Below are 23,324 nucleotides of genomic sequence, written 5' to 3' on the forward strand. Positions count from 1 at the left end.
AACGATATTTCTTACCAAAGTGTGAGCTTTCCTATCTTAAAACGAGGGCTTTCACTATTTAATAAGTTCAACTTCATGTGTACAAAAAACATAGGGCTATTTTTCACATTAAAATACATTGTACCCTCGTTATTTGGAATGACGATATTAAATAAAAACAAAATAATAATTTCGATTGAGACAAAAGGATATAGTAAGAAATCTTTGAAAGGACACGATTGTGTATATGAATTTAAGTATGAATTAATTAAGAAAGTATAAAGAAAAAATTAATGAAAATTCTTTATTGAACTAAAAATAATTTAACAATTTGTATATAAAAGTTATGGTAGTACCTTATCGCTGCTCAGCGATCTCTTCCATGTAACCTAAAGGTGTAGTAGAAATTATAATGTATAACTTTACATTAGGTAATAAATTAACTACATCAATTAATTATATTTATGCTGTAACATGTACGCAAAAATGAGGAAAAAATAAAAGGGAAAAAAATAAAACACTTTTTAACTGACTTCGAAAAGGTTCTCAATTTTATGGGTATTTTTTATGTGAAATATGGGATCTATATTGCTTAAGGCACGCGCAACCTTTCGTAGGCCTACCCGTACCTACTTAAAAATTACTATTTAATATATGACAATAAAAAGCACCGAAATCTTATAGTTTACCAGATTAATTACACTAAAAAGTAAAAAATAAAAAAAAACTAGAAAACCGACTTCCTAAACTAAAAACTTTAAAATAACTTTATAGAGATTTAATTAAATACACCTCTTATGCGAATCTTCACCTTTAATATTAATAAAATACTATTATTTGTATCTGCTACCTATTGATAGGTTTGAAGTTAGATAGTTTCGTCTAGAACCAAAAAAACCAAGCGCAAGCACCGACTTAAACCCTATCAATAGGTAGCACATACAAATAATAGTTTATTTTATATTAAAGGTATCAGATTTGCATAATTAATTAAATCTATATTTTGAGTATTCTATCGAGTCCTCTCTTTAGAAGGTCGCGGAATGGGTTAAATTAAACCTTGTCCAATTTAACCCCCGGAAGGCTCAAGTTTGCGCGTTTACCCCTAAAAAAACCCCATTTGTCGTATCACCGCTCTTCGACAACACTTCCCTTAAAGCCTCGCCTAGTATCGGAATACTGGGTCTTAAAATCTAGAGCGATTGCCAATTCCGTGGCCATCTGGAGGGCAAAGCCAAATTGGCTTCAAAGAAGCTGGGCGTCCTTAATTGACCATCATCATTTGACCGCGTGCAACGCAGAGCAGCTCGAATTGTCGGGGAGTCAGTGCTCTGTGAACGGCTGGATCACTTGGCGTTGCGTAGAGACGTTGCTTCATTGTGTGTCTTCTACCACATTTATCACGGGGAGTGTTCCAAAGAGCTGTTTTACTTGATTCCTTCCACCGGATTCCACGTTCGCACGACACGCCACAAGCCATCCGCACCATCTGGACGTGTGGCGGTCCTCCACACTGCGGTTTTTAAGGGGCTTTCTTCCACGTACTACAAAGCTGTGGAATGACCTTCCTTGTTCCCGGGACGATACGACATGGGTACCTTCAAAAAAAGCGCGTACAGCTTCCTTAAAGTCCTCTGGTGTTGCAAGAGAATGTGGGCGGCGGTGATCACTTAACACCAGGTGACCCGTACGCTCGTTTGTCCTCCTATTCCATAAAAAATAAATCTCTATTAAGTTATCTTATACTTTTGAGTTTTTGAAGTCAATTTTTTAAACGTAGTTTTTTTAAGATTAAAACGCGTATAATTGTTTCTGTGTTTTTACATTAGATTTTTGCGTAAAAGTTAGATTTTTATTTTAGATAAACCGACGTTTCAAGACCTTTCCAGATCTCGTTTTCAGGGGGGAAATTATAACTTTATCACAAAAATCTAATGTAAAAATACAGTTACACGCATTTTATTCCTTTAAAAGTGTTCTATTTAAATGTGTAACACTCGCACACACTCAAAGAAAAAAAAAAGTTAAATTATTGTATAAAATATATTGAAGACGTTACTGTAAAACATGAGAAAGATATCACGTTACTTATAGCAATAAAGCATTCTTCACACAAGTTATCACTTAAGCATTCACAGCTATAAACAAGTATTACATAGCCAAAAAGCAATAAATTGTCCGGTCAGCCGTGTGCGAATATTTTATAAAAAGCGTCGTTAAAATTCCGAATTAACAGGACTATAAAGTCAATCCATGAATATGAAAGTGCATTTCATTCGTTTTCCATGCTGAAAACACGGCGCTTTCACACCAGTACTGTTGTGAGCTAATGGAGAAAAACTAATTAATATCCTAAAAGGGTGTTCGAATTTATTCAATACTTATGCTTTATGTAACATGAAGTATTAACAACATGCTTGTATATTGCTAGGAAGTTGCCGTTTAATGTTAAACGATGCGGGATAACGGTTAGCTAAGTTGGTTAGAGCACCGGCACGGAACGCCGAGATCGTGGGTTTGAATCCCGCATCGTTCAGAAAATTTTGATTTTCAAATTTTTAAACCAACAACTAACTCCATATTATTCTCTGTTACTTATATCTGCTTATCGGGTGACTTATTATTTGTATGCTTATTTGTATGCAAGATATATACAATATATAATATAGATGTATAAATATCCAGTCATGTAATTAATTGAATTAGAATATGCTAGAAATTTCTAGAATCTATAAGTATGATGAGGTTAATTTGTTATGTTTTTAAAGTGATAACCCTCTCTTATGGGATTAGTGCACAAAAAAAAATTGAAAACAAAATTTTGTGAACGATTCGGGACTTTGAACCCACCTTTCGCGCTTCGTGCTCTCCCAACTGAGCTAACCGTTCGAGTGACGTATCGTCATAAAATATCTTTCATAAAATTTTGTGTTCATTTTTATTTGTGTATTAATCCCAGACGGCTATGGCGCCCTTCAGACCGAAACACAGTAATGCTTACACATTATCACTTCACGGCAGAAATTGGCCCCGTTGTGGTACCCATAATCTAGCCAGCATCCGGTTCAAAGGAGTCTCCCACTGGTGAACTTTTATTTATATTATGTGTTCTCGATGTTCAAATGAGATCTTGGCTGGATTTTACTGTTGAACTTTTTGGAATGAAGTTCTGACATCGGACTTCTCCGGATAAAGAAGGTTAATACATCATCTCCCAGAACGCATTAAAGTTATTGATACCAGGGAAACATAAGTGAAGAAAAGTAGTAAAGAGTTTAAATATCATACTTTTAAAACATAAATTAAAATTGCAGACGTTTTAGTGCTACCGATCGCAGTGTTTTAAATATACCTCGCGTGACTATCGTATATTAGGCGCGTAGCCCAACTGATTCCGTTCAACAGAATAAAACTAGAATTTTCGCAAATGTTTCTTTTTAAGAACTATTTTTTACTTTACAATCGGATGTCGCAGTTCTTTCGCTAACAATCTTAACTTGGTTGTTTAGACTAATCATTAATTAATAAGGTAGAATTTTATTTTGTTGTTCCTGTGGCGATGTTGCAGTAACCAGAGAGCAAGGCAGAGTGATCACTTAAGCATCACTTGAATCGATTAATATGACACTTGATATAAGAAATGATTATTGATTTCAAAACGGTTTGTCGTCGTCTATATATATAAATTAATTAAAAATATTGTAAAAGGGAAGCGTACCCAGAATACTGGCAGCATTTCCGCGTTGGATAGGTATTATGAAATAGCTGCCTAACCGGGTTGCCAGTTGCCCTATTGATGCGCGAAGATAGTACTATGTACTCTGGGCCCCGCGGGCCAAGTGTCTCGACGACAAACGGCTCAGATGTGTAAGACTCCCTGAGACTGACATATTTGCCACGTTTGGTGTCCTCGGCAGTTGAAGCAGTAGCCCCAGCACCAACTGCCTTAACTTGGACATGAGAAGGAGCCAGAGTGTCGAGTCAAGTCACGTCCCAAACCAACGCCCTTCCCCGTGCCCAACCCACCAGGGTCATTTCATCATTTGCCTGTATAATGACTGTTTTTTTTTCTTCGTAAATCATGTAAATCGTAGGATTTCTCATTCAAATGAGATCAATAAAAAAATTTAACTAAAACTCCGAATAATGTTAGTTTAAAAAGCAAGGATAAATAACTACGATTAACAGCAGTCGTAAGGATTCATTACTTTGATATTATTTGTTCACGATGAAATGCAGGATTTACTACGATCTGTTGAGCTAAAGGAAATAAAGTTATGATTTATGCAAGAGAGATGTGTTTCAAAGAGCTCGCTTTAAGCGTCCTATCGTACCGCGTGCTTCAAATAATATAATATTATTGTATACAACGTGCTTTTGATTCCACACAAATTTATTTGCAAATTGCAATTCTCGAATACTGCTCTGTTTTCGTTATTAAAATCTATTCACACACTTTGACAGTCCGACAATATCGATAATAACTGTATATGTATAGAAATGAAGTTACAAATCTAAATGAATATCTTTGTTGGCCAGAATAGGATTTTGAAGTGGAAGCTTCTTTAGCAGCGTTGAGCACTTTTCTTGGGATGGTTATAAAATGTTAAACTCGCGTCAGGGCACGTGGCCTGATCGTAAATTCGTAAGACAATCGTTGAAATTATGGATGAAAGTTGATTTTTCTGAGAGATAAACGTATTATGTAAAATAATTTTAATAGTTCTGAAGTGTTAAATTTTTTATATGGGTAATATAAAATGTCATTTTTGTGTATGATAGCGCAATAAATGATTATTGTATTTAACCACATAAATGCTAGTAAATAAAACAATTCGTGCGAAATTATTCCCTAACCATTCCAAAATATTCAAAAATGCACAACTTAATGTTCAAGTTTTAACTTCTGACGGCACTCCCGGAGTGCAACCCGTATTTTTTTTTTCATTCTTTGAATTAGTTGGTCAATTAGTTACTAGACCATTTGTATCATACTTCAGCTACGATTAGCTGTTTTTTTTAACGCTGGAAAATCCTCATGGACTTCGGACAAGCGCAGGGGGGCGCCGACGGTGGCCTAAGCCATACTGCCAGTCTCGTGACCGACAGCCCGTCGCCCTCATCCTACATAACCCTTTAGTCCCATCCTAGTCCCATCCACAGTGCCCTCTGCTATATCAGTGGCACACGCAGAGAGACACCACCCCTGTGCCGCTCTTAGTCTGGCCCCTTTCTCCAAGCCTGTCCGTTATGGGTAGCCCGTACGACATAGCCTTGGAGATCCTTGGGACACGCAAGCCCCCCCACCACGAGAAGGTGGCAGCACGATCGGGGGGGGGGGAGCTACGATAAGCCTCTTGTAACTCATATTATGGCAACTGAACCACTACCAATTGACGAGAATTAAATTAATTTCAATATATATTTTATAACAATCATTTTATATTATTTAAATAAACATTATTTAACAATTTCTTTTGCGGTATAATATTTTCATTGGTTATATCTAATACCTTCTTTATTAGAATATTGTTCTTTCTCCAAACAATTTAATAATAAGGAGAAATAATTTAATAGGAATTTTATTTTGTTGCACCAAAGAAGTATAACTTAACAATATGTTATGTTTTTAAAGTGATAACCCTCACTTCTAGGATTAATACACAAATAAAACTTGAAAAAACAAAATTTTATGAACGATGCGGGACTCGAACCCACGATATCTGGCGTTCCGTGCCAGTGCTCTAACCAACTGATCTAACCGTTTGAGTGACGTATCGTGATAAAATCTTGTATGCTTTGTTCAACTCTCATCAAGTATAACTTATTGCTTACGTACCAAAGTATATACACTCTTTTTTATACATTCCGTCAGAGGTAGTAGCCCTTACTTGCTAACTCTGTTATAAAAAAAGTACATTGTTAAATTGATTTTCCGTGAGGTTAGTATACTTCTTGTATATTCATATAAATACATCGTATGAAATCGTGTGAAATGCGTTTTTTATATATTTATGTGTACGCGTTTGTTAAAGCGTAAATTAAAAATAAAAATGCTATTAATATGTGTAATTCTGATATGCTTGTGTCCATAATTCATCTCATTTAAAACATTTATAATAACACTACAATAAACCCTGTTTTATGAAAAACCTGATTCCTGCCGCCGAATCCCACCTTCGCACGACAGGCCAGAAGTTAGGATATCATCCCCACCATCTGGATGTGTGGCGGTCCTCCACAGCGCGGTTTTCAAGGAGCTTTTTAGCACGTACTACAAAGCTGTGGAATGAACTTCCTTGTGCGGTGTTTCCGGGACGATACGACATGGGTACCTTCAAAAAAAGCGCGTACACCTTCCTAAAAGGCTGGCAACGCTCCTGTGATTCCTCTGGTGTTGCAAGAGAATGCGGGCGGCGGTGATCACTTAACACCAGGTGACCCGTACGCTCGTTTGTACTAGTATTCCATAAATAAAACCCTATCTGGAATTTTCGTAGATTGAATATGTATTTTTCTATTGACACACTTCAGTTTCTTTTAAGAATGCGTTATAGACATTTATTTAAAATAAATTAAACCGATTAAGTATTTTACCATCAAACTAAAGCAATTTCTTACAATATAAACGAATACAAGTTTGTAATAACTTTGAAATTCTCAACTCTGTACTAAACGTCACGTCTTTTTGAAATAATATTTTTCTTGCAGGATTCCTTATGCCGACAAGATCAGTCCGGAGCCGATTCTCAACAACAATGCGAGCCGGGACACAAAAGCGGATTCGATCAGGAACAGTTATAATAGCCAATTCAAAGTTGGCATTTACGGCTGGCGCAAGAAATGTCTTTACATTCTTGTGATGGCACTCATGCTTATGATGATCGTGAACCTTGCACTTACGCTGTGGGTTTTAAAAGTTTTAGACTTTAACTCGGTAAGTGTTTTGTAAAAGCTATATTGCGTTTGCATGTTTTCTATCGACTTAATTTAAATTGGTTTCTGCTATCAAATTTTTGACTTTGAATAAGATATCAGGATTGGGATGGAGTAGATAAGTAGGAAGATCAAAAGCGAGGAGTGTTTTTGATAACGCCGGCGCAGGGAACAGGGAACACCGCAGGGATTGTGGTGACCACAATACAAAGGGGTCCAGGCGTCGAGAACATTTAGTTAGCCAAAGATCGCCTTGAGACAATTATTATCGTCAATAGCCACTATTACTGTTGATTTTATTAAATACCTACCAGTGGGAGGTTCCTTTGCAGAGGATGCCAGCTAGATTATAGGTACCGTACAGTTATGTGTAAGCATTACTGTGTTTCAGTCTGAATCGCCGTAGCTGGTGAAATTACTGGGCAAATGAGACTTGACATATTATGTCTCAAGGTGGCGATTAGTTATTGAGTGCTCAGAATTTTTGGATTGTAATGGGCAGCTCGTAACAACTACCATCAGCTAATGTCTTGCTCGTCTCGTCCCTTATTAACAAAAAACGTCTAGATAGAGTCTCTTGCTGTTAAACAACCGATAATTATAGGTTAGGAATATTAGTTTAGTGTGCGTGACAAGCTACGTCTTACACTCGCGATTTGTATGACCCATTGTGTTAGTGTCCGTGCAATTTATTTTGAAATAAGAGGTCAGTTCGAAACTCAATTTATTTCGACTTTTTCACAGCTGTCATAGTCTATCTAGACGTATAAATGATTTGAGTCAAAAAGTTTGGTTTTGATCAAGTTGCTTTTACGATGAGTGTTTGTTTGAAGTGAAAACTACTTAAGGGTGTACCTTTAGTACTTAATTGTCTCGCTTAAATATGTTATGCTAGTTTCGGTTAAATCCGTGAAATGGAAAGCCTCATGCCAAGTTAATAATAAAGTCTCCTACACCTTTAGGTTACCTGGAAGAGATCGCTGAGTAGCGACAAGGTCGACTAATTATGCTGCCATAATTCTTATGTATTACAATGTTTATTTATTTGGAAAAAAATACAAATTCATCCTAAAACACAAATAGATCTATTGAGATAGAAATAAGGACATTAGGATCGTCTTCTTAAATAGTTTCAATGCGTATCACTTATATTTAAATTTACACTTAAATTATACTACTTATATACAAAATGACAAATAAATCTGACATGATTCGATTGTAAGCGTTGTTAGAATTTAGAAGAAATTAGGTGATTTTAAACTTACCATGTTTGTGCTTAGATCTGTTGAAAAGAAATGAAATTTTATTTGCATGAAACGTTAAGATGCTCACCTTAAAAAATGACATTATTATTAATAGCCCAATATGTTTCGTCAGTTGACATGCAAAATATGTTATAGAGTTGTCTTAGTACCAACACACTACTGTTATACTTAAACATGTCGGATTTTACAATTCTATCATTAATATTAAAAAAAAATAAAGATATTATAATATAAGACGTAAATAATTTAATAATTCATTTAGTAGCTATGTATAATTTACTTTAACAACAAATTTAATATCACAAAAGTATATAATTAATATGTTTGATTCTTGATTCGTAATTTTTAGAGGAACACGAAAACATTTATTGAAGTAGGCGTTACTTTGCGGAAATCAATAATTATACAAATGATTTGAGTTTTCTTTAGTGTTCTCTATAATCTGGCATGACACAGATTTTGGCGAGACAACACGTCCTGAGAATGCCTCGTGTAGAGGCGAAACACGTGTCGAATTGTTTAAAGACAAATATTGGCGGAATTAACACTAAAGAAAACTCAAATCATTTGTACACAAAAACATATCTACATCATTAAATCTTGAGTTTTGGAGAGCAAATATTCTGTGCAGTGGCGTATACCAGTATTTGTTCTGGTGTTTGAGATATGAAATAAATTTTAAGAGCGTGTAGCACGTTCTGGTATGTGAAAGTGCTATTGCGGACTTGTTCATAGCATCTTTGGCAACGAACAACGACAAATAGATTATTTTTCCGCATCTCTTTTCTTAAGTCTTAGGAGTTTTCATTTTCAACCCGCTTTAATGACTTCTATACTAGGCAAAAGTCATCCAATTATTAATATTAGCTTCGGTGTATGATTCACCAGAATTATGTCATCGACATCTAAATCCTCCAGGAAATAAGATAGTCTCCACTCTGTGCCACGGTACATAAGAATTGCAGCACGAAGAACGAACTAAAAGACAGTTGGCAAGACTAGACACCCCTGACAAAAACAAGAAAAAAAAATCTTATTGAAAAAAAAAACAAAGTTTGTTATTTTTAAGTGATACCCTTGAAATCCGAAATCCCTCCTTAAATTTGTATTTAATCCCAGTGGTTAGGGATATCACATAAAAATAACAATTGTGTTTAGATTTCAAGAGCGACATCTCAAGTCAATTTCCTAATTTGCAATTATTGGGGTTATAAACTGTAAAGTAGATCCTGTAGATGGAGCCACAACTTGAGAGTAGAACATACCAATATTTACGATAGTTGCGTCACTCGGACAACCGTCCGAGCCAACCGGCTCAGGTGGTAAGAGTGCTCGGACGCAATCCAGTAGGCGCGGCTTCAAGTATCGCATCGTTCATCAAATTTGGTTTCTAAATTAAATTTGATCACTTTAATTTAATTTTAATTGCATTTCGATTGCAAATTTATCTAAATTGCAAATTAATCTTATTGTATTTACGGGGCTACTACCCAAGCGTTAGCAGCTATTTTGGTCAATGGATCAGCCTAGCTATCCAACGCGGAAATGCTGCCAGTATTCAAATTCAAAGTAAAAAATACTTCAACATAAAATCAACAGATTGCTCGTCAACGTTATCCACTAAAAGTACCGTTTAAATACATTCTAATTTCACAAAAGTTTATACATGAATATTAAAAAGTTTCCTATCTAGTAATAATTTATAAAAAAATAACAATTATAAATAATACAATTTAATACCATTGCATGCAAAAGAATTAATCATTTTACTAACTATAGTAAGGGGAAACTATAAGCTAATAATTATTTCTATTGTATAAGTCTGTATAAATTATCAAAAAAGCGCGTACACCTTCCTTAAAGGCCGGCAACGCTCCTGTAATTCCTCTGGTGTTGCAAGAGATTGTGGGCGGCGGTGATCACTTAACAACAGGTGACCCGTACGCTCGTTTGTCCTCCTATTCCATAATAAGAAATATAATGTTTTTCTACGTGCAGGAGAATCTTATAAATATATTGGCATTCTTGGTACACTTCCCCGTAATGATAGTTTTAATTTAATGTAATCATAGTGTTATAAATATAGTTATAAGATTTGTTTTGTTTGAATTAATAAAATCTTTTTCTTAGGAAGGAATGGGACAACTTCAAATTGTTCCCGGAGGATTACAACTCCTTGGGCAGGCTCTGGTCCTCGACTCTTTGTTTGCATCCAGCATCAAATCACGGCGAGGCTTCCCGATCTCGATAGAATCTTCTAGAAACTTCACTGTATCTATAAGAGACGCTCATGGTATTGTGCAGAGCAGATTATATTTAGGTAAGATATCATTTAATGTCTATATAGAACGAAAGTCACTGACATAGCCCAAATGATTGCGAAACTGAAGTGGTAGTAGGCAGGGCACATAGTTCGACTGACAGATGGCCGTTGGGGCAGTATAGTCCTCGAATGGCGACCACGTACCAGAATACGCAGTGTTGTTAGGCTCCCCACAAGATGGACCGACGATATGGTCAAGATCGCCGGAATACGTTGAATCAGGGTAGCGCAGGACCGATCTTCTTGGAATTCATTGGGGGAGGCTTTGTCCAGCAGTGGACGTCTTCCAGCTGATGATGATGATGATGAAGAAATCATTGGGATTTGTAATCGTTGCATCTGCTTTATACATAAGATAAAACAAGAAAATTTTATCAGGATTTTTGAAGTTCTACTTCTTCTTTTGGCGCGTTTGGGAAAAATTATCAGAGTGAATATTTACCGTCACGCAAATTCGACACCCTGACGTTAGCTGGTCAGCTAGATCATATGTATCATACTTCTGCTACCAAGCCTATTGTAACTCATATTTCTACTGAACCACAACCAATGGACGAGAATTAAATAAATTTCAATATATAATTGCAATTTATATACAAGTTTTAGAATAAAAAAATAATTACTCTCTAATTTTATATTTAATTACACGCTATTGAACTAAATTATGTGGTATTATTATATTTTCATTGGATATAAATTATTTAATACCATCTTTATTAAAATATTGTTTTTTCTACAAACGTAAAGTAGCACGAGGAATATATTTTTCTGTGTGGAATATCAATATATATTTTGATGTAAGACTACTTCGTATATCATGAACTATCTGACACTGAAAGTCTCGTCGAAATCGGTCTCCCCGATTCAGAGATTAATCGAGTAAATGCGGCAATCACGGACAAGTAAAAAATTAAGGACTCCGCGCCGTGATATTAGCAAGTGAAGCACCATTATGCTATTGTGTGTGCGGTATCGGGGGATACTAGTTACACAATTTTTTCTCCCTTAAACAATCATATATGCCCACAAATACATTTATAGTATCGTTGTTACACTTTTTCACAACGTACGATGACATTTTTAAAATATTTTATTGCGACGCAAACTGATCTGTCACATTCGATGTCAAATCTCATGATGGCTGCCGATCGGCTTGTATTAGTGTAAATATGTGCGTGGGGCTTTGTATTTACTCGTTTACCGGCTTGTGTTGGTGCTTCAGTAAGGTGACACGGAGCCCTTTTTTTTTACTCGTCCGTGGCGACAATGTATAGATATATCTAAAGTCGCAGCTTATTTCGGTGTAATTTGTGGCATGTTCCATATTTCGGCCTTGTATTTATACGAAGAGATTTGTCTATATGTATAGAACGTCATTGCCAACGCTATTGTTTCCGTTTGGCAGGTCACGACCGTCTAGAAGTGGATGTCGGTCGGTTAGAAGTACGTGACTCGCGAGGGTCCTTGTTGCTGGGAGCCGGAGAAGACAGTGTGACCGTGGGGGCAGATAACTTGGTGATAGCCAGCCCTGCCGGCGCGGTGTTCAACACCGCGATACAAACTCCGCTTGTTAAAGCCCCACCGTCTAAACACTTGATGTAAGTTAACTAACTTTTAAACTTATAGGTTAAAGATCTGAATTCATTCAAATTCAAATTCAAAATACAATATAATATCGATTATTGAAACTCAAAAGCTACCACCCATTCGAAAAAGTATGCCTCAGACCTGAGAAGAATGGACGCAACAAACTCAGCGGGATTCTCCTTAGAGTAGTTTTTACTTATACAAATGATTTAAGTTTTCTTTAGTGTTCATTCCGCCAATATTTGTTTTTAAACAATTCGACACGTGTTTCGCCTCTACACGATGGCACGAGACTCAGTGTTGAGTCTCGATTGAGATTTTGGCGAGACAACACGTCCTGAGGATGCCTCGTGTAGAGGCGAAACACGTGTCGAATTGTTTAAAAACAAATATTGGCGGAATTAACACTAAAGAAAACTTAAATCATTTGTATAATTATGGATTTTCGCAAAGTAACGCCTACTTCAATAAATTTTCTAGTTTTTACTTTACGCATATTTTACTTTTCTGTTAACTCCGCACATCTACCGTAATACCAAATAAGTCCCCATTATAAGTGAAATAAATTGAACCTTAATGCGACATGTAGAAAAATTTACAGGTTAGAATCTCCGACGAGATCATTAGAGATGCACGCCTCGCAGAGCATCGGCTTAGAGTCTCGAGCCGGCGACATCACTGCAAGCTGTCTAACTACATTCCGACTGCGATCTGTCGCGGGAGCGGTAAGATCTTACTCGTTTTGAAATAGAAAGTGCCACGCAGTAACATTACACGACAGAGGGTATAGCACTATACGGCTTCTTGACAGCTTGAAAGAAACAATGAAACATCCTTAGATCATTTAAACGTCTAGAAAGACTGTGACTGCTGTGAAAACGTCAAAAAAAATAGAGTGTCAAACTCTTCATAATAGAGTGTTCACTTCTATACTTATAAGTAGTAGTTAAGTACTTAGTTTATAAATAGCTTGGTATATTAATTATACCTCTATGTAAAATTATTCATGATCAGTGTGCTTAACGGGATTGATTGTACAAATACTTAACTATTTGAACAATAAGTAACACTGTTAGTATGATTGTTTGTTGTCCTACAAAAAATAAAATAAAAATTTTGTGCTATGATATGAGCACGCACTCTAACACAAAATGACAAACAAATGACCCAAGTCAATCCAACACGACCAAAACAAATCTTATAATTATATTTACAATACTTACTACACATGATTACATAAAAATATATATTATAAAAGGTATCACTTAAATACCTAGTCTTGTCATACATACTGAAACAAAGAAAGAAAGTATTTTCTATTGCAAATAACAGTTATTACTTTTACGGTGTCTTTGTTTAATACATAAATATAAAACAATTTAAAATATAAAAAGCTTATTCAAAGTGGACTCATTGGCACACAGTTCCTTAGAGGTTTAGGCCACTTATCAATAGAAGTACGCACTCTTTCTATGGGAAAATTCTTCACTGCCAATCGTACGGATTGTTTTAGGGCCTCCAAATTATTATTAAATTGCATTTGGCTCAATACCTACTTTGTGTAATGCAATCACAGCGATTCAGTTCTCTATTTATTCGGTACTCTATTTTAATATCGCAAAATAATGTACAATGTATTGGCGCCAAAATGAGAAAACTCAATGAGCATTCATAATATAAAAATGACAGATTCCAAATTCAAATGTAATATTTTGTTTATTTTTAATTGTAACAGTAATTATGGCCAGACTAAGTATATATTTTTACCAGTCCTCCACAGCTCCTTTGCACAGGAAGCCGGCTAGATTATGGGTACCACAACGGCGCCTATTTCTGCCGTGAAGCAGTAACGTGTAAACATTACTGTGTTTCGGTCTGAAGGGCGCCGTAGCCAGTGAAATAACTGAGCAAATGAGACTTAACACCTTATGTCTCAAGGCGACGAGCGCAATTGTAGTGCCGTTCAAGAATCACTGCACTGCATTGTAATGGGTATGGCGTATCAATTACCATCAGCTGAACGTCCAACTAGTCTCGTCCCTTATTATAATAAAAAAAAATATAATACCATGTCGCTGTCGAATATTTTTATGATTTTCCACACACATGCCGACTCAGGGATACAGACCAAACGCTCAGACAATCAAACTTACATTCTATTGTAACATCTGTTTCTTTTCGGCAGTTATAACAATGATATAGTGCCAACACGGCTCCATTTTGTTCAGCTATTTCAATTTTTCTTCTTCGTGTTTCTATTTACTTTGCGTTTGTTTTGAGCCTTTGCATTAGATATCAATTTTCATAAAACGTTGCACGTAAACTGTTGCATTGTTCTTTTAATTTAAATTTTAAGCTTTGATATAACACGAGAAGATAATTAATATTGACACACTCTTACACAAATTATCTTGCCGTAAACTAGGCATAGCCTGTACTATGGGAATAAGACAACGATATATTTAATACAATATTCTTAAACACACATAAATACTTATCCATGACTTGGAAACAAACATTCGTATTCATCATATTATAAATGATTTCACCTACTGAGATTCGAGCCCGGGTCCTCCAGATTAGTAGGCAGGGTCACTAACCACCGGGCTATAGGGGTCGTCGTATAATATACATTTAAACATATAGAAAGCTTGTAATTGAAGGGAAATTATATTTATAAAGCGTGCTTAGACTTTGCTCAGACTATACTTACGTAAAACTTTGCTGAGTGTGATAAAACGTGAACTTGACTTTTGCTATGGGCTGATTTAAGCTCATCAAAATTTCAGCTAACAATTTATTATAAAACGAATTCATTGATTATACTACACCGCACAAGGAAGCTCATTCCACAGCTTGGTAGAACGTGGACGAAAGCTCCTTGAAAACCGCACTGTGGAGGACCGCCACACATCCAGATGGTGGGGATTGTCGTACGAAGGTTGAACTTGGCGGTAGGAATCAGGTGAAACAGCTCTTCGGAACACTCCCCCCGATAAATGTGGTTGAAGACACACAATGAAGCGACGTCTCTACGCAACGCCAAGTGATCCAGCCGTACACAAACCACTGGATATTTTAAAAAAATGTTATTCATTTCTGTATTCTGTTATCCTTAGCAAAATTAGTAGTTATTTAAGGTTCTATAATAATTAATTCTATTCGTACTTACTTGCAGATTCGCTTGGACGCCCCAAGTATATACTTGCCAAAACTGAAGTCTGCTCTGCCCCTACCATCGTCCGTGCCCCATAGCCACGATCCCCACCATCAAAACATCTACCAGCTCTGCGCATGCGCAAACGGTAAACTATTTCTTGCGCCACCACATACAGTTTGCGCGGCGCGAGAAGAAAGTCTCATTTGCCGATGATGTCGAATTCCATATTGTCAATTATTGTAAAATTAGATATTAGCTAGGGGTGGGTTGTATTACATTTTTCATTCCCCTTTCCAATTGCTTAAAAAGTTTTTAAATTGGCGAGATTTTCACAGATTTTTCGCTTGTCATTATTTTAACTGAATGTTTTGCCTTACACAAAGAACAAAGACTGTGACAGTTGTGAACTCGGCAAAAAATAGCGGCTAACAGCTATCCTGTATTTTTAGCAACACACGCACATTTAAACAAAGTGACTGACGTATAACGAGTGTAAGAAGAAGCTGTCATGTACACTAAAGTAATAAACCTGGCATGTTATCATGCGTTGCCTAACAGCAACAGGATCTATCTAGACGTATAAATTATCTAAGGTTGCTTGTATCTAAAGTGCATTGTATTCAAATATCTAAAGTGTAAATAAAATGTGATAATATTTATAAATGGAACACTTATTGCATGTGTAACTACCAACTGCGATTCACATACTTTGCAGAAACTGGCTTTTATTATGAGAACACATTTTATTAACTTTGAAGAACTTCTACAGCTCAAAGTTTTCCTTCCAATGCAATAAATTGAAATTGAGTTTTGCTGAAGTAAAATAAATTACATGAAATCGATTAATTTTTATGAATAACTCGCGCTTGACCAAAAAATAACTACACCAAAATTGTGAACACAAAGAAGACGAATATAGTTCGTAAGACAGTTTTTCTGTATCTATTGTGGATTAGAATTTACCAATACTGTCCCACTTAAAATAAAACGTAGTATATATTATGTAATATACCTACGCCAAAATAAACTGGCATATTTTGTATCAGGTACAGTTTTAAGATGAAAAGAGAAAATTCAGCAAATGATCTGTAATTGTATGAGTAGTTCTAGCACTTAAGTGCGCTCTTATTTATGTATAGATTAAACATAACTGTCTCAAAAAAAACAGTATCAAAGTGTCAGTTATTTTAAGGTATTTCATAAGAGTTTTTACCAGTTAAGGTTATGGGAGGCTCTTGCACAGGATGCCGGCTAGTTTATGGATACCACAACGGCGCCTATTTCTGTGAATCAGTAATGTGTAAACATTACTGTGTTGGTCTGAAAGGCGGTGTAGCTAGTGAAATTACCGCGAAAATGATACTTAACATCTTATGTCTCAAAGTTACCAGCACAATTGTAGTGCCACTCAGAATTTTTGGGTTTTTCAAGAATCCTGAGCAGCACTGCGTTGTAAAAATTACCGTCAGTTGAAAGCCTTATTCGTCGCGTCCCTTATTTTCAAAAAAAATATGTGAAATAACCCGCCCCTAATACAATAAAAATTGCTGATTCGGATCAAAAATAATGCTAAGGTATATTATGTATTAAAAATGTTAAATATTTATTGTCAAAGGCTTTTTTGTATAGATAAACAATGATTGTTGCTAGAAAACTTATGTACAAAGTTAGCTGTTAAAATCTTATAGATTATTTTGTAATTAATTTGCACTTTAAGTTGCGTAAGATAGGTATTAGGAGGAAAATGGGTATAAAGTGTAATTTAAATATAATATATTAAATGTCAGCTAATGTACATTATAAATTGCTTTTAATTATAACAAAAAGTTCGTACTTATATCTTCTATAATGATTTTTTGTTTAAAAAGTGTCTATCCTTCCATAAAATATACAATATTGCTATTATTTTTAACTTAACTAACAAATCATATTAAAAGTTTAATAGAAGTAACAAAATATCATAAGCTTAAACTAATTTGATGCTATCGTTGGCATTCAGTTGTTCTCCCCTCGCAACAGCTTGTCTTTCGACAAAGGTCCCCTCTAAGGCTTTCCACTTGTCTCTATCTTTTGCTATACGTAACAATTCTTGCCCGTTGGCCCGTTGCTTTCTTAAAATCATCTTCCAATCTCTTTGTCTGTCTTCCTCTGCTTTCTCTAGGGTACCATTCGGTTATAATTTTGGACCATTTCTCTTTCTTTTCTCTTAACATATTATGTCCTGCCTAGCGCCATTTCAATTTTCTGTATACTATTTAAACATTTTTGAATTGAGTTATCTCTTTTATCTTTTTATATGTACTCTAACTCTTCTCCTTCCTCTCAATCTGCTTCTCTGTATCCAATTCTGATATATTGGTTTTATTTTATTGCTGTTCTGTTAAGGCCCAAGTTTGACATGCGTATGTTAGACTTGTTACTGACTACAGTCTTCATAAGCTTTTCTCAAAAAAGATTTAAATGAGATTTTCTCTAGCGTATTATGGTAAGCTCCCCATTAAATTTAGTGTGATGTTTCATTGCAATCAGGTCATAAATTAAAAGGCAAAGTTACAGTACCGTACACAAAATTAAACTTCCTTAATATTGTAAGCAACGAAATCAACGTGAACAAAGTGGCGGGCTCCATTATGTTTAATGTCAATACAATTTCATAATAACATGTTGCCTTTGCAAGTCTTAACTGTACCTTGCTGCGAGTAACTGGTTTTTCAAGAACTAGCATAGTAAGGAAAAAATATTTAAAGCATTGCTTTGCAGTAATAAATATTAGTCAAAAACTTATCAGATTTTTACAAAACGGTACACACATTACAATATCAATGACTAGTGCCTTTCGAAGTCGCAATTAATTACTATAAGAAATTTGCTGTGTTTTTCGCTTAAAGTATTTAACCAAAAGGAGACGAGAAGCGAAAAGAATAACGGCTGTTACTTTACAATATACAACAGCTGTTATTTTACTTAGCAGTATGAAATAATGCACAGATATATTATATTCTTATAAAATATATCCGTACGTTTTGATGGTTGATGTCGGTGTCTCCAACTTGGTTACATACTCTAAGTTGGTTACATTTCTGTACTATGTAAATTATATTGTAATATATGAGTAATATATAATACAGCATGACTGGTTAGAAACTAACGATACTCATGGGCTTGTTAGTTATATGAAGTAAAACAAATATTAATTGAATTAATGAATTACGCATCGTTATCGCGTAAACGCATCGTTATCGCGTAAACGCACGGGGCGCGTATGTATGCACCGGGACGACGGACATGTTGGTGCTTGCGCTTAACATCCACACATTAAAACGAAAATCGAATCCGAGTAATCTCCGTGTCTCACCATTCATGTTGTATATTATGTACACGGTGTTGTGATAGATATATAGAGTAGAAATCTGAACAAATATATTAATGACAGTTGTGTATTTAATCGTTGTTGGCTTCATAGTGAGTATGAATATAGTATTCAATGTAATTGTTACATATATTATTTAAAATCAAACATTATATATCTAAGATTGTTTCCTTTATTCATTTTGCTCAAAAACTGAAAGAATCCTTCAAGCTGGCCCACATCCTAGCGCTCTACAAAGCGCAGGTCTGGCCACACAGGGAGTATTGCTGTCATCTCTGGTCTGGCGCACCCCAGTATCACCTCGATCCATTTGACCCCGTGACCTCGAATTGTCAGGGACCCAGTACTCTGTGGCTGGTACCCGGAACGGCTGGATCACTTGGCGTTGCGTAGAGACATCGCTTCATTGTATTTCTTCTACCGCATTTATCACGGGGAGTGTTCCGAAGAGCTGTTTAAACTGATTCCTGCCGCCGAATTCCACCTTCGCACGACACGCCACAAGTTAGGATATCGTCCCCACCATCTGGATATGTGGCGGTCCTCCACAGTGCGGTTTTCAAGGAGCTTTCTTCCACGTACTACAAAGCTGTGGAATGAGCTTCCTTGTGTGGTGTTTCCGGGACGGTGCCTTCAAAAAAAGCGTGTACACCTTCCTTTAAGGCCGGCAACGCTCTTGTTATTCCTCTGGTGTTGCAAGAGAATGTGAATTGCAAAAAAATCATCTATAAGATTCATACTAAATTAATTATACATCAAATTAGATCTTTTTAGTACTGTTAACAGATTGTACTTTCATAAATTTTTGAAAATCTATAGTTTTAAATATATAATTATGTCGATTTTTCATAAGCGGATGATTTACCTCCACCGCTTTCAATCCAGCAGAAGACATAATATTAGACAGCATATACACAGCGCATAATATGATAAAGCTTGTTGGGAAAGCCCTCACCTTCCAGGTGCATATTTCTTTTTTTGATTTTTTTAATGGAAGAAAACAAAAAAAAATATTGAAGTAGGCGTTACGTAGCGGAAATCCATAATTATCTAAATGTTTTGAGTTTTTCTTTAGTGTTAATTCCGTCAATATTTGTCTTTTAAACAATTCGACACGTGTGTCACCTCTACACGAGTCATCCTCAGGACATGTTGACTCGCCAAATTCTGGCACGAGGCTGGTCTGGTTTGAGTCTGTGTGACAAATATTGGTGGTTTTAACACTAAAGAAAATCCTAAAACATTTGGAAGGAAACAAACACATGTACGGGTAACCCTTAACATCAGAAAGAGGAATCACAGGAGCGTGCCGTCCTTTTAGAAATGTGTACGCATTCTTTTTGAAGTTACCTATGTCATCTAGTCCGAGCGCTCTTACCAACTGAGTCAACCACAGACATGGATCCAAATATATGCCGTGAGTGTATGTACTTCGCGTGTCAAAAAGACGACAAAAAAAGGAGCAATGCTCTACCTTTGACGCTTTTATTTTACTGTTCATTATGATTTATAATACATTGCCGATTTTAGTAATACGCAATACCGACTTTTGATGTACTGAAAACGTCAACTAATGATGAGGTGAGTGGCTGAACGTTAGGCTCGATGCACTGGCATTTTTAACGACGTCAAAGTAGGAACAAAAAAAGGGTACGCTTGGTTTTCATACAGACGGAGGGATTTGCGTTATCTACTTGGATCTATGTCTGTGGAGCCAACCGTCCGAGTGACACGTGGAACATAAATCTTGGTATGGCCTTCACTTTCAAGGACGACACTCACTCAATTGATGTTGTGGGGTCGTATCATGTTACGCCTTAGGTTTTATGATGATAGGTTCACATAATTACTATAACGAACAAAATCGAAAGTGACGTAACGTACGAAAGAATGTGCGGCGAGGCGAGAGAAAGAATCGGAAGATTTTTTTATGAGGAAATGTGAAGAAAGCATTGGGATGTTCTTCTTTTAGAATGTGATACGCCCTGCCTATTAAAAGAAGAGTCGCTAAGATATCATGGTTTAATCCAAAATTCTGTATGGCGTAGTAGATGCTAGCTACTTCGCCTCTCAATACACAATAATGTTTGCATATTACGCAATCACAAGAGAAGGGCACCATTGTGGGATCCACTCAGAAAGAAGCCTCCCACTGGTCTGTGTAAAAGTCACTTAATATAAGGTGGGTCATTTGCTCGTACCATAATTTATTAACGGAACACCTCAATGTTTTTGCTTCTAGCAAACTTCAAAATTGTGCAGGAGTCAAAATGGACATCATACGTACCTATTATTTCACTAGCGCCAATGATTTATGGCATGACAGGCAGTAAGTATTCGATATGAGCATGGTTTGCGATAAACACAATACAATAAAAATCTGAAATTTTTTACAAATACCCGCATTATTCTTATATCATATCTTCATTATATAACGATGATTAGTAATATGTTGATCTTGTGAAAACCAAGAAATGTTATTTATAAATAATACATTATTGATATAAGCTTAATAGTTTTGAATACTTAACTTAAATAACTGGATATTTAACATGTTAATAAATATGTAAAAATATAATTATAAAAACAATTTAATATTATGCAAAAGACCGATTTTAATTTACCTTTTTTTTATGAAAATTAGGCGAGAGAGATGAGACGAGCAGGACGTCCAGCTGATGGTAATTGATACGTGCCCATTACAATGCAGTGCCGCTCAGGATTCAACTGCGCTCGTCACCTTGAGACGTAAGATGTTAAGTATCATTTGCCCAGTAATTTCACTAGCTACGGCGCCCTTAGTAGTAGACCGATACACAGTAATGCTTACACATTACTGCTTCACGGTAGTAATAGGCGCCGTTGTGGTACCCATAATCTAGCCGGCATCCTGTGCAAAGGAGCCTCCCACTGGTAAAATATTACCTGGTATTACTGGTAAAATATTACCTGATACTTTAGATTAATTAATCAGTAATGAAAAGTCTAAAGTAAGATAGACTGCGGATGGAAAATATACTAGGACTTCATAACTAAATATTTTCTACAAACCGACAGAAATTCTTAATCGTGTTAAAGACAAGCGCAGAATAAGTTGAAAGTTTATCGCTTAAATTTGGCTCAAAGCACGTTTTTAGAATCCCTGAAAATCAGAGAATTTAAGCCATAACATAATATATTTATAATAAATTAGTTATTTAATTGTGTATATAACTTCATTTCGAGTGAGAATTTAAACACTAATGAAATGAAAAACCTAATGAAATAATTAAATATAAATGGATTTTAGTTTTCTATTATTTTTATGACAGTAAGTGACGAGACGAGCAGGACGTTCAGCTGATGGTAATTGATACGCCCTGCCCATTTTAATGCTGTGCCGCTCAGGATTCTTGAAAAACCCAAAAAGTCTGAGCGACACTACAATTACGCTCGTCACCTTGAGATATAAGATGTTAAGTGTCATTAGCCCAGTAATTTCACTAGCTACGGCGCCCTTCAGAACGAATCACAATAAAATTTTACACATTACTGCTTCACGGCAGTAATATGCGCTGATGTAGTACCCATAATCGGCATAAGCCGGAATCCTGTGCAAAGGAGCCTCCCACTGGTGAAATATACAATCAGACTTCACCTTGAGATATAAGATGTTAAGTGTCAGTAATTTCACTAGTTACGGCGTCCTTCAGACCGAATCAATAATGTTTACACATTACTGCTTCACGGCATAAACAGGCGCCGATGAGGTACCCATAATGTAGTTGGCATCCTCTTACAAAGGAGCCAACTGGTGAATTATATATTATTAAATTCCTTATCCGTAAACATCTTATTCTAAAACATCTACCTCAAAATTCCACTTTAGCGATATCTATATATCCCTCTATTATTGTTATTCCATTTTATGTGCTATTGTTTACCTGAATTGTCAGCTGCGAATGCACGAAACATATCATGCGCTTTCATATGGAGACTTGAATGACCCAGCATTGAGCAACCTTACAATAAATTCATGCGTCATTGTTTTGGCGCCGAGCGCTAATTGTCAGGAAGGATCATTAAAACGTCTCAAATGAGTCCATTAACGCCCTATTATTTTCATTTACATTAATTAAGTAACCTATTCGTACGCGCGCAAAGCACAAAACCAGGTTAGTAAATTATAACGACAAAGTCGGTTATGAAAGGGCTTATTAGATCCTTCGTTTTACTTTAAAATAATTTTAAGACTACATTGAGAAATGGAAACATACATACACTTTATAAATCGAGAAATTACCGCGGTGAATTTTTCAAGTAATTTTTTAATCAAACATTGTAACATAAATACCTAGACTTGCCATAAATACTGGAACAAAGAAAAAAAAAGGGTGTGTGTACTTATGTATGCACGCAAGAAGTTATACTTCTTTGGCCTAACGAAGCAAAAATCATTAAAATGATGTATTCATTGTGCTATTCTACGTTTTTAGAAAGAACAATTTTGTAAAACCTTGCAAAGATGGCTTTGACTATTAATATTTAAATAATGAATACGGCTGTATGGGCTTGAACCCTTTGCCTGTCCTAATAATGGACGAAGAAACCAAAAAAACAATAACGAATGACGTAAACGTTAGAAAATTTTAGGAACCAACTTCAACCTGCTACTCTTGTGTTACAGTGATGCGCGCGCATTTTAAAATTTCACTCTCATCATAT

At 35.8% G+C, this 23,324-nt stretch overlaps 1 protein-coding gene and 1 long non-coding RNA gene across 2 annotated transcripts in view; one reads left to right on the plus strand and one right to left on the minus strand.

Moving 5' to 3' along the window:
* Nucleotides 1–18,428, plus strand: part of LOC126973713 (delta-sarcoglycan-like) — a 49,580-nt gene extending 31,152 nt beyond the window's left edge. The window contains exons 3-7 of the mRNA XM_050821042.1: nt 6,691–6,916; nt 10,311–10,500; nt 11,909–12,101; nt 12,692–12,815; nt 15,269–18,428. Coding sequence (XP_050676999.1) covers nt 6,691–6,916; nt 10,311–10,500; nt 11,909–12,101; nt 12,692–12,815; nt 15,269–15,463 — 928 coding nt within the window. The 3' untranslated portion in view covers nt 15,464–18,428. The remainder of the gene's footprint in view (nt 1–6,690; nt 6,917–10,310; nt 10,501–11,908; nt 12,102–12,691; nt 12,816–15,268) is intronic.
* Nucleotides 1–23,324, minus strand: part of LOC126973738 (uncharacterized) — a 224,129-nt gene that overhangs the window by 195,679 nt on the left and 5,126 nt on the right. The window lies entirely within an intron of this gene.

The sequence above is a fragment of the Leptidea sinapis genome, chromosome 30, assembly GCF_905404315.1.
Source record: "Leptidea sinapis chromosome 30, ilLepSina1.1, whole genome shotgun sequence".
Lineage (NCBI taxonomy): Eukaryota > Metazoa > Arthropoda > Insecta > Lepidoptera > Pieridae > Leptidea > Leptidea sinapis.